General features: G+C 56.6%; 4 protein-coding genes and 1 pseudogene across 5 annotated transcripts; 1 reads left to right on the top strand and 4 right to left on the bottom strand.

Annotated features, from left to right (window-relative positions):
• Positions 1–215: 215 nt before the first annotated feature.
• On the bottom strand, positions 216–1,319 carry GCG54_00002671 (S-methyl-5'-thioadenosine phosphorylase; the record flags this gene model as incomplete). The annotated part of the gene is made up of 3 exons (XM_045402757.1): positions 216–616; positions 693–1,184; positions 1,289–1,319. Coding segments are annotated over 3 exons (924 nt in total), but the record flags the coding sequence as incomplete, so codon positions are not given.
• A 514-nt stretch (positions 1,320–1,833) lies between these two features.
• Positions 1,834–3,290, bottom strand: GCG54_00002670 (Tyrosine--tRNA ligase cytoplasmic; the record flags this gene model as incomplete). Its single annotated transcript, XM_045402756.1, has 6 exons — positions 1,834–2,091; positions 2,145–2,383; positions 2,437–2,568; positions 2,618–2,699; positions 2,750–3,099; positions 3,167–3,290. 6 exons carry the CDS (start codon positions 3,288–3,290, stop codon positions 1,834–1,836), a joined length of 1,185 nt encoding a protein of 394 aa, XP_045269374.1.
• A 911-nt stretch (positions 3,291–4,201) lies between these two features.
• GCG54_00002669 lies at positions 4,202–7,012 on the top strand (annotated as a pseudogene). The gene has a single exon. A coding segment is annotated over exon 1 (2,811 nt).
• A 401-nt stretch (positions 7,013–7,413) lies between these two features.
• GCG54_00002668 (uncharacterized protein) lies at positions 7,414–8,267 on the bottom strand (the record flags this gene model as incomplete). The annotated part of the gene is made up of 2 exons (XM_045402755.1): positions 7,414–8,014; positions 8,152–8,267. 2 exons carry the CDS (start codon positions 8,265–8,267, stop codon positions 7,414–7,416), a joined length of 717 nt encoding a protein of 238 aa, XP_045269373.1.
• A 1,406-nt stretch (positions 8,268–9,673) lies between these two features.
• On the bottom strand, positions 9,674–11,295 carry GCG54_00002667 (uncharacterized protein; the record flags this gene model as incomplete). Its single annotated transcript, XM_045402754.1, has 2 exons — positions 9,674–11,050; positions 11,158–11,295. Coding segments are annotated over 2 exons (1,515 nt in total), but the record flags the coding sequence as incomplete, so codon positions are not given.
• Positions 11,296–13,434: the final 2,139 nt, after the last annotated feature.

Below are 13,434 nucleotides of genomic sequence, written 5' to 3'. Positions count from 1 at the left end.
CATCATCGCTACCATGTATTCATGTGCACTGCTCTTTAAATAGTTCTATTCCTGATCTATCTTTCACCCCGGCCAGTTGATGCCCCGGGAGAAGTCTATGCTCATAAAGCGTCCATATGATATAAGTCCACGCTCATTTTGGCCAACCCATATTAACACCATGTACTGAAATTCCATCATCAAACTACAAACAAACCCAGCCAGCAAGGGCAACTTTAGTTCCAGAAGCCGGGGAAGAGGAACTCGACATTCCTCATGGCCTCGGGGTTGCGGCCCTCGGGCTTGGTCATGAACTTGACGGCGCCCTGGGACGCGCCCTCCCAGTGCTTGGCCAGGACCATCTCGCTGTGCTCCTGCTTGGCCAGCTCGTCGAGGACGCCGCCGACGAGGCGCTTCGCGTTCTCGCCGTTGGCGGCCATGTACTTCATGACCATGGCGACGTCGACGTCCTCGAACGAGTGCCAGCAATCGTAGTCGGTGGCCATGCAGATCATCTGGTACGCCATCTCGGCCTCGCGGGCGAGCTTGGCCTCGGGGAGGGCGGACATGTTGATGACGCTGCCACCCCAGGAGCGATACATGTGAGACTCGGCGCGGGTCGAGAACTGGGGGCCCTCTGTGTGATGTGTCTGTCAGCAAGACCCAAACTTCGGCGCTTCGTACATATGGGGGGGAAAGGAGGCACTGCTTACCCATGCAGATGATGGTTCCCTTGTCGTGGAGCACGACGCCGTCGCCCTGCATGTGCGCCGCGCACTTCTTCACGACCTCAGCCAGGCCCTTGTCGAAGGGGTCCGCGAAGCCGACGTGGCCCACGACGCCGCCCTCGAAGAAGGTGAAGGGGCGGATGCCCTTGGTGCGGTCGATGACCTGGTCCGGGACGACGAAGTCCATGGGCTTGATCTCCTCCTGCAGGGAGCCGACGGCGGAGAAGGCGATGACGCAGCGGACGCCGATGGAGCGCAGGGCGGCGATGTTGGCGCGGGCGGGCACCTCGTGCGGCGCGAACTGGTGGTGCAGGCCGTGGCGGGCGAGGAAGGCGATGGGCACGCCGGCGTGCTCGAGGATCATGATCGGGGAGGCCGGCTGGCCCCAGGGCGTCGTCGGGTTCAGGGCGGCGACGGGCGTGTAGCCCTCGAGCTTGCCGAGGCCGGTGCCGCCGATGACGGCGATGTGGACGGGGCCTGGTGTGAGGCGATGTTAGCATTGTATGTTCAGTCGCGCGCGCGCGCATTCGCGGGTCGGGGCTCGAGGGAGGGGAGAGAAGCATGTCGAGGAGCTTGCTTACGGTCGAAGGTAGTAGGAAGGTCGGCCATTGTGTCTGTGGTGTTGGTTTTCGCGAGGAAAGGGGTATCACGGTTCTAAGATGACAGATTCAAAGAGAAAACAGACGACAGCTTCAGCTCAATCGGATATAGGATTGTGACGACCTGGGTGGGTGATAAGAATACTGAACCTTTTTTTCAAGGACCCCGCCGAATTTTACCCCGCCATCCCACGCACTTCTTCAGTGCCCCGCCATTGCGACCTCCCGGGCGTCCCGCATTTTCATGGTCAGCAAAATGCCCCCGCCTGGATGGCCAATCCTCTTAGCACGTGTTGAAGATCATGCCCGGGGCGCATTCATTTCTAGAAACGAGATGTCTTAATGAAGAGGTCTGGGGTGTTAGCACTAAATTGAGCTTCTGGACAGGGGTTTGGGGGGTTCTCATAAGCTCTTTTCATCTGAGGTATCTAGCTCTCTAGACTTTTTGCTGGTCTTCATCCGAACTCCAACCCTAGTACATACAGACAAAATTCATTTCTATGCAAAGCAAACCGGGGCGTCATCATTTACTTGCTCTCCTCAGCCGGGCGCACAGGCAGTTCCGTCTCCTTGGCCGCGCCATCCTCCTTCTTGGCTCCGCCGGGGTAGCGAGAGCCCTTGTCCTTGGGCTGCTTCTTCTTCTTCTTCTTGTCATCCTCAACCGGCGGGTAGGCCTTGACTGTAACTTCCTGCCACTCCTGGGAGGCTTGGAAGGAAGCTTGGATGGGTGCCAAGAGCGCGTTGAGAGCCTTTGTGACGGCCGGCTTCAGGAGCTGGGGCGTCAACTGCAGGGTGTTAGCATACGGTCAAAAACCGCTTTGATACATCCTATGCTTACCACATCGTTCTTGTAGTCCTCGTGCATAGCAGCAATGTCGGTGTAAACCAGGGGCTCGAGGCCGTCACGCTCACGCTCGACGGTGAACTCCTTCTTGCCCTTCAGGGCGGCTGCGGGGAGCAGCACGTACTCGACAAAAGACAAAACACCGTTGCCCTCGGCGACCTTGGGCACACACTCGGCCTTGCGGAGCTTCTTCTGGACGACTTCAGGGGCATCGAGAAGGTCGATCTTGCTGTCTAAGGGGCCGTATCAGCATGTGCATACGCCGGCAATCGCTCGTCAAACTTACCAGGGTCGCTTGCGCTCATCTTGCCGCCATTAAGACCCGGAACCATGGGGTTCAGCAAATGCGCGCGGACCTTGTAACCAATCTTGGGCAGCCATTCTGTTGCCGCCGCGAACAGCTTTCTCTGATCCATGCCTACAGAAGTCAGTCGAGGGTGGTGAGAGACAACTTAAGGTTCCAATACCTCCAAATTGCGCATCAACGCCCAGGTGCTGCTCGTCGCAGACCTGGAGGACAGGGTAGAGCAGACCGCTCATGGGGGCGTTCTACCGGCGTGTTAGCCCAATGCCCGGCAGGATGGAACGGTTGCTCTCACGTCTGACTGCTTCACAACCTCCGCACCAGCCTTCTTCGCATCTCTTTCGCTGATGAGCGAGCTCATCTTGTAGATATCCATAATGTACTCGGGGCTCTTCTGGTAGGAGCTGCCCAGAACGAAGTTGAGCTTCTCGGTGGAGACGCCCACGGCCTGGAGAATGTTCGTAATGGCGAACTTGTAGAACTTGGCGCGCTGCTCGACGAGCTCAATCGGGGCCTTGAGGTTGTCAAGGAAGCCGTGGATATCGGCGAGTAGGACCGTCATCTCGCAGCCGGCAGCGAGGAATTGCGCCAGCTTGATGGCCGGGACGAAGTAACCGCAGTGCGGTCTGCCGGTTGTCGCAGTACCTGCAGCGCATTTGGTCAGCCAATGCATGACAGCATAGCTGAAAGAACAGAGTTCAAATATGCTTACCCCAGTAGATCTTGGGGTTGCGTCCCTCGGCCAGAATCTTCTCAATGATCTCGGGGTTCATGACCTCAGCCAGGTTCTCCTGGATGAGAGCGAACCTCTCCTGGGCCGTTGCGCCTTCCGCCATATTGAAGTCGGTATGAAAATCGTAAACGTCGTAAACGGAGGTTGAGGGCAGTTGCAGCGGAATTCGACGAGACGCAAGAAGCGAGATCGTGGCGGGATCGAGAGGTCGAGATCTGACGGTCGAGGACTTACGGATTTATCCTGTCGGGTGAGTCAAGCCGTGACTCGTCGCACAAGTGGCCCAAATTCGCGTTGGACGGCAGGACACTGCAGCAAAATTACCCCGCCGAGGGGAGGTCGTCGGAGCCCACGACGGACACGGCCGATAGAGGGGTCTACAGGGGCAGAAGCCCCACGATTGGCCGATTTCAGGGGGTCCAGCGCTCCAAAATTTCAAAGGGCTCTCAACCCAGAAGAGCAGTCGCATCCGGGCGTACAGGCTCGCATTCTTCGCACAGGACTCACAAGGTTGAATATGTAGCATGGATTAAGATGAAGTTGGTTCCTCATGAAGAAGTTGGGATTACTGGTGCTTTGTTTCAATAACTCAAGTCAAGACTCCAGTTTGACTTGGGCAATTCTCTCCCCGTTGTTAGAACCTACCGCTGGTTCAGCAGAGCCCTCGATCCGGCAGTTGGTCTGTGTGTATCTGCTTACCAATTTTGGGTGCAAAGATACTTGGGCGGAAATTTTCCTCGTTGGTGACCTGCCCCGTCTGTCATCCTCGAGCCGCCACCCCGTTGGACGTATCTTGATTTTACATGAGACCTGTGACTTGATGCAAAAGCTTCCTCCGCCGCCTTCATCTCACTCGCGGCGTAATTACTAAGCGAAGGTTGTTGGAATTCACTCTGGCGGTGCCCTTGCCATGTTCACCAAGTCTCGCACGCTACCCCATCTTTTAGTCTGAAAAGTGGTTGCCAAACTCACTTCCTGACTACCACGGAGCGCACACCATTTCAAGACACAGTCATGACGGTAGACACAGCAGCGTCGCTGCCGGCGGACCTCGAGCTTGACGATGGCACGCCCGGCTCTGAGTCCATCGAGGAGCGCTGCTTCTCAGCCGCCCTCATCTGCCTCGAAGGCCACTACACCATACCGCCCATGGGCCCCCAGACCGCAGCCAGGGTCTCATCCATGATAGCAAAGACACTCGAAAAGACGCACACGTTCAAGCATGTGAGGTAGCTTGCTTCAGTTCTGCGTCCTGGGAACCCTGAGACATATCTGACAAGAACCAGGGAAACGTTGTCACGAAACGTCGAGATTTGGATATGGTTGACAAAGATTTTCGGCGCCGCCATCCCCAGCCTCACCACACGCTCAGTAGGCCCGCTGTCAAGTCTCAACGACCCCGAGAAGGGCGTCACCCCGCAAGAGAGCACAGCTCTCATCGTCAAGAACCACCACAGCCTCAAGGATGACCTCTCGATTCTCAACAAGCTCATGCACATCGCGAGGAATCTGCTGGTGACGTCGGAGCCCGAGGTCCCACAGGACATCTGCGCCGCCGTCCACTTCGACCAGATGGTGTACCAAACCATCATTCTCTGTGTTAACGTCACAAGCAAGGGCTACGATGGCGAGATTCTGGACGAGACATCACGCGCAAAGTTGAATGAGATTACGGACATGTACAAGAAGCTTCTGGTCACCTCTCTCCAGCAAGCACACAATTGGACGGCCAAGAATGACCGGAACAAAATGTCATTTTGGTACGACGTTCTCTTTGACGAGGACGCCCAGCTGGACGACCCCCAGGACGGCCTCGGCGACGGCTCTGGATTCCGCGTCGATGTCGCAAAGACGGAAATCCAGCACTGGCTGGAGCGCAACTCCAGAATGTGCGACACGGCCCGCAAGCTCCTCACAGACTACTCCCAGAACAAGTCTCACAAGCCGCCCGGCGTCCTGGCTCCCATCGCTCCCCTGGCCTGGAACTGGTTTCCAGAAGGCCAGGTCAAGGTTCGCGCAGACAACTACAAGGAGGGCGAGCGTGTGACGCCGACGTGGGACCCCGAAATCCAAGACAAGTTTGAGCAGGACCGTTTGTATTGCCGAGTCTCGAGGGAAATCGACACATGGTGGTTGCGCGCCCGAGACGCAAACTACGAGGGCTGGCAGGTCGCCATGCCTTCCGTCGACTTTGCGAAGCAGCGGACAGAGCACTGCAAGAGCAACCTCATCAACCGCTACACACCCATGCCCGTCATGCGCTCGGGCGAGGAGGCAGAGGTTGTCGAGGTCGAGGAGTCGGAAGACCTCCCAGAAGGCTCGCCAGAGGAATATGCCGAGGACTACCACCACGTGGAAAACCTAGACGATATGATGGACGACGACGACATTGACGACGACGAGTCCTACGGCGAAGGACCCTTGACCGGCCTCCTCACCGAGATTCCCAATATCCTCGACCCCAAGCAGATCGAGGCCCTCCACATGATTGTCAAATCCTGCATCCTCGACTCCGCCGGCACGGGTCTCACCCACGCCGGCGAGAACCTCCAAAAGACACGCTGCCGGATGTTCCTCGCCCTCGACTGCGGCAAGTCTCTCCTCCGCGAGATGCTCGTCTTCATCGCCGTCTGGGAGAAGGACGAACAGTCCCTCATCTTCCAGATCACCTCCCAGCTCATCGAGGCGCTGCACCACTCCGCGCTCGTCCCCTACGCCTGGAACTCCCTCCGCATCCCCAAGGACATCATCTCCCCGGCGCAGACGGTCCTCCTCCGCCTCGTCAACCACATCTTCCGCTCCCGCATCAGCAACCCGCCCCAGGACAAGAAGGACCAGGACCGCGACGTCAAGCTCGTCATGTTCTTCTTCAGTTTCTTCCGCTCCCGTATCGTCCCCGAGTGCGTCGCCCTCATGCACCTCCAGGCCCAGATCCGCGAGGAGAACGTCGACCCGGCCGAGTTCCCCGTCGACACCTGGGACATGGAGCGCGCCAAGGACGGCCTCGCCCAGTACCTCGACTTCCTGACCACCGCCTCCGAGATCGCTGAGTCCCGCAAGAAGCTCATCGAGTGGGAGGCCGTCTACGACCTCATCACCCTCCTCAACGGCCTGGAAGCGGGCGTCCCCAAGAAGCCCCTCGTCGACGCCGTCCCCAGCCGCAACCGCCCTCCCCCCGCAACCACTCCCCCAGACCAACAACAGCAAAACAGCGCCGGCTCCACCCCGATCGTCGAGCGCCCCTACGCCACAAACGAGAGCCTCCCCCCCTCCCCGCCGCCGCCGTCCCTCTCCGACCCGGCGCACAAGTACCCCTGGTCCGGCATCAAGGGCCAGATCTTCACCATCCTCGCGACCCTCCTGCAGCCCCCGCCCGGCCAGTCCTCGCCGGGCAACCCGGAGGTGCAGAACCAGATGGTCAACCACAACGGCATCGTGCCCCTCCTCAACTGCTGCGCCTACGACGACCACAACCCCTTCGCCAAGGAGCGCGTCACCATCTGCCTCAAGTGGCTCCTCGACGGCTGCGAGGCCGCCAACAACTTCTTCCGCGAGCTCGTCAACCTCGCCCCCGCGCCCTCCCTGCGGCCCCCGCCCGGCGGCACCACCACCTCCACCATCCGCGTGGACGGCATCGCGGGCGAGGTCAAGGTGCAGGTGCGCTCCAACTCTGCGCCGGCGGCTGGTGACGGCGGGTCCGAAGGCGGCGACGGCAAGAAGCACGTCCACGACCCCTACGGCTTGGTCGACAGCGCGGCGAGGCTGAACCTCTCAAACAAGAGGCCGGAGACGAACGAGCCTTTCAATGACGACGACTTTATGTAAATAGGTTCTGGTTCTTCAAGGGCATATCACGATGGATGCATTGTTGGCGTTACGTAGGCTGGGGAAAATTGCAATCTTGATTCTGTTTATAAAGGGATGTAGTAGGTGTCCTCTAAACGAGCGAATATCAAGGCCTGACTAAAACAAACATACCCAACCTAGATTTCCTTTTTGTCAAAAAAAGAAATGAATGAAAGGAGTGAGGCGCCATGGTGTGTCCTGTGATCCAGCAAGCCTCCTGTTCCTTGTTTCCTCCTGTGCCCATTGACAAAAGTGAACGCTGGTTGTAAAACATGGAAAGCTAACACGCAAACCCAAACAGACTGGAAACCAAACAATTTTACATGTCAAGTCCCCCAGCCAGCGGGGCCGACTGACACTGATGATAACTCACCCAGACTTCACCTGCGAAAGCCGCAGCGTGCGCCAGACTGATACGGATATGGATTGTACCGGTACTCAGGGGCGATCCTGGCGTTCTGCTGAACCGGTGGCTCACCCGGTCGGAGAACGACAGAGTACGAGGACTGGGGATGAACGGGGTGCGGCGAGTGCATCTCCGCGCCGTGGCCCGTCTGCTGCGCGGTCTGCCTCAAGATGTCGTCAAAGTCGAAGTGCGACGGGCCGTGAGAGCCTCCCGTCTGCTGGTGGCCCGGGCCCATGGAAGAAGCGGCGGGGACCTGTCCCCACGTCCTCTCGGGCTGGTGATGCTCCCACGCAGGCAGCTGCGAGCTGTGGTGGGCCTGTTGGTACATGGAGATCCCGGCAGAGACCTGGGGGCTGTAGTACGACGACTCGTGGTCGAGCTCCGGGCTCATGCTCGCGAGACTGTGTGACGGGCTGTTGGGGCCGCTGCCGTCGTCTGGAGAGCCGAGGCCGATGAGGGTCGGGCTTGCCTCTATCTGGATCCCGCTCTGCTGGGACAGGCGGCGGACGTTGCGTTTCTTGCAGTTGTATTTCCCCAGTTGCCACTTGTCGAACTGCTGGCGGTACGACCTAGTTCTGAGCAATAGGTTAGTTGGTTCCTTTCTCTGGCCCCCAGCTTTTGCCTTCGTTTTTGCACTTCTATGAGGCTATCGGAGGAGTTGTGGCCAACTTGGTTGTGAGAACTATAACTAACAGGAGGGGTGTTAACTTACGATGCCTTGAAGCTATGCTCCCTCTGCATGATATCCTTGACTTCCTCCAGAGTCCGGGACTCCGTGATGTAGAGCCTCGTGATGGTGTCACGGTACTCCTTCCAGGCTTTCGTCATGGTTGCGCCGGCCGAGCAGGAACTCTACGAGTTGACGCTTGGTTCATTGAAAAGAAACCATGGATAGGGGCATAGATACCGAAAGAGAAATCGAGTGACGCTAGCTACGGTGACATTTGATAGATTGTAAGATGTTTAGCTGGGAAACTCTCAGGGGTTGGGAAACAGCTTGTTCAGCACTATGTATATAATATTTAAATCAGGCTGGCTGGCCATGTAGCAGGTGTGCGGCGTATCCCTCACTGCGATCTTAGCCTGTTCAGAGGCTGTAAAGTCGGGGCTGACGACGGTAATTCCTCATAAACGTATCTGCCTTGAAGCCTCTCGCGTAATAACATCTCTCTTGCTCATGCTGCAAAACAAAACAAATGCATGGGTAGGGATGATTCTTCAATCTTCCAAAGAGCACAATTGCGCGGGAACCATGACGGAACGGTGCGAGCAAATCTGCCTTTCTCGATCCTCGGCAGCCTTGACTCTCGTTCAAGGGATCAGAAGGCTGCGCGGAAGGTGGTGTGGACGCAGCACACCATTCATGACCTACCCTCTCACCTGACCCCTCACCGAGAAATCTGCAAGGCATTGCAGGTCAACCAAGGTGTGGCAGTCGGTCGTTGGAGACTTTTCCTTGAGTGCTTCAATGTGCACCTGCGCGGGTGTTAAAATTCTGATCCCGTTCGTCATCACCGAATCGCGATTAGAACCGTGCTTCCTCCTGAGTTGACTCATAATAATGCCTCTTCTTCAAGCAGAATACATCGCAAGTGCTCTTGTCCTTCGTTAGCCAAATCGGGATTCCACTCCGGTAGGGTCGAGCAAAAAGACCGGGCGGCTTCGCACTTATACCCATGCTGTGAGGCTTCCCAACAGATTGTGGATGGCCACGTGAATTGCCTGCAGGTTTCAGCGCCGTGTCTCGGCGTCGCAAATCGCTAGGCAGACAGACCGAGAGGATGTGAATGTCTGGACATCAGTTGTCTGTATCCGATGGTCCATCGATCTTTTTACTCGCGATTAGATCCTATATCCTGTACGGAGAAAGCGAGGAAAAAATGGGGGAAGGCTCAAATAATAATTCTATCTCATTAAAAGCTATTCATTGCCATAAACAAGTGGTATCCTCCAAAACGCATGCGCCAAGGTGGCAGCAGAGAAAGCATGCTGGCATAAGGCTGTGTGTAGCTTGAGGGGGGTGGCCAATCAGCAGAACACTACTGCACGACTGCGGCGAAGTATGCCTCGTCACGAGGCTCAATGTGTAAGGCAACCGGGGATGAAACCCTCTCAACATAACACCGCCTCGCTTTTAAAATAGGGCGGAAGATGACGGGCGTCTGTCGAAATCTGGGGCTGACGGGGTGTGCGTGGGGGAGCGACGAGAAGAAAGATGGTGGCCATCGAATCCCTTAAGCCTTCTTTTCCTCGACAGGAGGCGTCTTGGTCGCAGGGATGGCGGCGCCCGAGGAAGGACCGTCAACCGGACTCAAGATTTCTGGGCTGGCGGTAGGATCGGCCCCAGTGACCCCGGCCTCCTGGCCTTGGTGAGCGCCAGCTTGAGTGTTGACTGTGGGAGATACTGCTGCGAACTTCTCGTCAGAGGCCATGGCCGGCGAGGTGGGGACCGAGTCCGGAGCAGCAGGGCCAGTAGCTCCCGCCACATTCTTGATAATCTCAAACCACTTCTCGGCATCCGCAGGGGTGTGCGCCTTAAAGGCCAGTTCCGCACTGCCTGTGAGCTTGGCACTCATTGAGCCGCTCTTGTCCTTGCCCTTAACGTTGAACTTGTCACCGTTGGGTTGACCAATCACAGCGTCCGGGAGGTAGATGGATAGATCTGGCTTGGGGTCCGCGCGAGTGTTGTCAGAGTCCTTGAACTCATGCAAGAACTTGGCGGGGGTTACGACGTAGTAGCCAGTAGAGTAACCCCAAGACAACTTGTTACGCGACTTGCGCTCGAGAGAACCCTCGATGAGGGGCTTGACACCGGAGTGGTCCATGTTGGGGAACGTGACAGACTCGACGGATCGCGGAGCATCGTTGGGGTTGACCAGACGCTCGCCGCTGCGGGTGACGAAACCCTTCCACTCCAGATCGGGAGGAACTCGCTGGACCGCGCCAAGCATGTCAGAGTACAACGCACGAGTCTTCTCGGCCTGGCCTCCAGTCAATTGCACAAAGGCCTCCATGCTCTGCTGAATAACCTCGATAACGTGAGCCTCGAAGGCCTCGAAGTTGTTCTGGACAGCAATCAGGTCGTTGCGGTTGTTATTCTCCTCCAAAACTTGCTTGTGGAGTCTGTGCAAGACACCCCGGTGGACGACGTAGGGGTCATCTGAACCGTGCATCTTGCCGCCGGCCGACTCGAAAGCAGCGGTTTGTTGGCCAAGGAGCTCAATGTGCTTCTGGGTGGTGTTGCGAGCCTTCTCGACCTCCTTGGCACTCTTCTGGGCACCGTGAGCGAGCTCCTTGCCCTTGTGCTTAATCTCCTTGTGGAGACGCTCAAGAACCGGCAGAACAGATCCCTTGATGCTCTTTTCGGTCTCGAGGTTGGTGTTGATTATAGCCTGAGTGTTGGAGCGCATGTTCTCGAAGTAGCCCGCAATGCCGCCTAGGCTTTGATCAAAGTGGTGGCCCTCCTTCAAGGGATGGGAGATGACCTTAAGCGCTCTCTCATACTCCTTCGACTGGGCCTTGTGGATCTTTTCGACGGCCTCCATGTAGTCCTCTAGGTATCCGACGGCATGCTTCCAAGCCTGGAGTCGCTCGGCGAGGAGGCCAGCGGTCTGCGCGCAGGGTGTTAGCTCGTGTTGAATGACAACATCAAAAAGTGAAATCGACAAGGCGGGTGTAGATTTCGACTGGTTTCCAATAGCAGGACAATTCAACTTACGCTGGTAGGATCGACTTCAGGGACCGCATCGTCGGTGGTCGAGGTGGTCTTCACGGTCGCCGACCTCGTCGGCAGCGCCTTGGTGTCCGCCATGGTTTCGATGTGCAATTGTGAACAGGAATGCGTGGGGTATTCGAGCTGTCAGGTTCGACAGATGGGTATCGCAGTGTAAACAGGATCGCTCAAATGCTCCTGGCAAAAGGATTGGCAAGGGAAGAGTGCAGCAAGCAGGGCGAACGAGGTTATATCGCAAAAAAGGGCGGCAGTAGTGCAGTGTAGCTGTCCAGACCGTCGTCCCTTGCCCCCCCTTCACTTTCCCCTTCCCCGCCAGTGACAGCTGGTAATTAAACCGCCCAAGCTCCTGCACGAACACACTCGAATGACGTTCTCCACCGCCGCCGACAACTTTTTTGGCCCTAGCGCCAGTCCCTCAGCTTGCACGTCCCCCAAAAGTGGAGTTGTCTGGACCCCCTGTGACGATCACCACTCTCTCAGGGAACACAAATCCAAGCTTTCTCATTTTGCTGTGCTGGTGCTGGTCCTGCTGAGTGCCGGCGCAGCTGAAAGTGACCCCCAACTCGGACGGGCAACATCTGTCGCTCTTGCCTGGGCTGAGAAACCTCCAGCTGTCCAGGGCCTTTCTTTTGCGCTGGCACCATCAGGTGTTCCCCATTGCGACACGCTAGAGTGAAGCCAAGCGGTGATTCCGAGTAGTTATGACGTCAACACAAAGTGAATAGTCCCCTACTTCCCATCACACGAAATGCGCTAGTTGAGATTAGACGATCCTCCCCTATCAGTCCTCCCATCAGAGATGATAGCGCAGCCGCCGTGGGACACGTGTAACTAATAACAACGTTGTTAAATCGAAGCCATGGTAATGTCGCACTTGCCGGGGTACCCTTCGTTGGATGAACAAGCTTTTCCATCTTCCAGAGGCGCGGCATTGAGATGACGGCCGACACCATTCGGGAGCAGGGTTGCAGCCTGGACATCCATCCGGAGGCATTGGACGGAAGTCGACGGGCGGCGATACGAACCGATTGGTCTTATGTCATGGTCTGGACCCTGATGACAGAATTTTGTAGAGTTGGGAGGGACTGATCAAGAATCTTCGGATGATGGTGTTGGGTCTAAAAGCACAGCCCAAAGACTCTCCTGATGTGTAGCCAATCAGGGGGTGGGGGTGTCGGGACGCCATTTAGGAGCCAGTGAGGCCTCCACACGAAGGGATGTCTTCGTCCATGCATGTCTTTAACTCTCTGTCTATATCTTCGTGACAGCGTGGCCTGCGGATGATGAAGGACGACAGCAGTAGACATACCAATAGAACCTACGACGATGACAACGATAACGATGACGTCGAAGATGGCGAGCATAGATGAAAAGTAGTCGCTCTATCATATAACAATAAGGGGTCCGTTTTCTACTTTTATCGTCTTCTTAAGCCTCGAGTATCTATAAGAAATACAATCCCATACACGCAGGGGAAACAGGCGACATCTTACCAAGATATCGCACACCAGCTGAAGCTTACGGTAATACCTGCGGTAATCACCACCAAAAGGTGTCCGATTGGTAAAACCGATCAAACCACCCCATCGCAAATCTAGATCCTGCATACGCCATATCGATCACTCCTCCCAAACGTAGCCAACGTCACCAATAGTTTCGGCACCGCAAACCTCAAATGACACCCAGCCCGACTCATGGGCGCCGTAACCAGGAAAACGATAACACCATGGACCGCCCATCTCTTGCCGCGCAAATCAAATGAGCGCTTGCTGGACGGGCTCGAGAGTATTTAGCCCGCTAGCAGTATGCGCGCGTGCGTCTTGCCCCGCGATCCAAACGGTCTGGAAGCTCGCATGGCCGCTGCAGTCAAATCCGACATCGGCCGGTGGCCCCCGGCGAAGTGGACCCTCTCGCCGTGCCGCATCCTCGGTACTCTAGCGGGGCCCCCTCCCATTCCGAGCTGGCGTGGCCCGAGGGTCTAGTCTCTCGGTGTTGCGACGACCCGGGTGCGCAAATGACTCATTCCTCCAATGATGGCAGATCCACAGAACCGGTTTTGAATGATTTGTGTTCACATGTAAAGGAGGAGCCTCGTACGCTCACGCCACCTCAGAGACGTTTTGTGCAGCACGCTGCCACATGCGTTACACAAGTTGGATGCATTCACTTATAGATGTTTGAGAATAGGGGTTTTCTTTTGGTAATTCGCATTCAACGTGCCGCGATCTAAGCGGTGGGTATATCTTACAACCGTTTGAATGT

The sequence above is a fragment of the Colletotrichum gloeosporioides genome (genome assembly GCF_011800055.1).
Source record: "Colletotrichum gloeosporioides strain Lc1 chromosome Unknown consensus_13, whole genome shotgun sequence".
NCBI classification, from domain to species: Eukaryota; Fungi; Ascomycota; class Sordariomycetes; order Glomerellales; family Glomerellaceae; genus Colletotrichum; species Colletotrichum gloeosporioides.
Note: the sequence above shows the minus strand (reverse complement) of the source record. Positions and strands in the feature narration are given on the sequence as shown.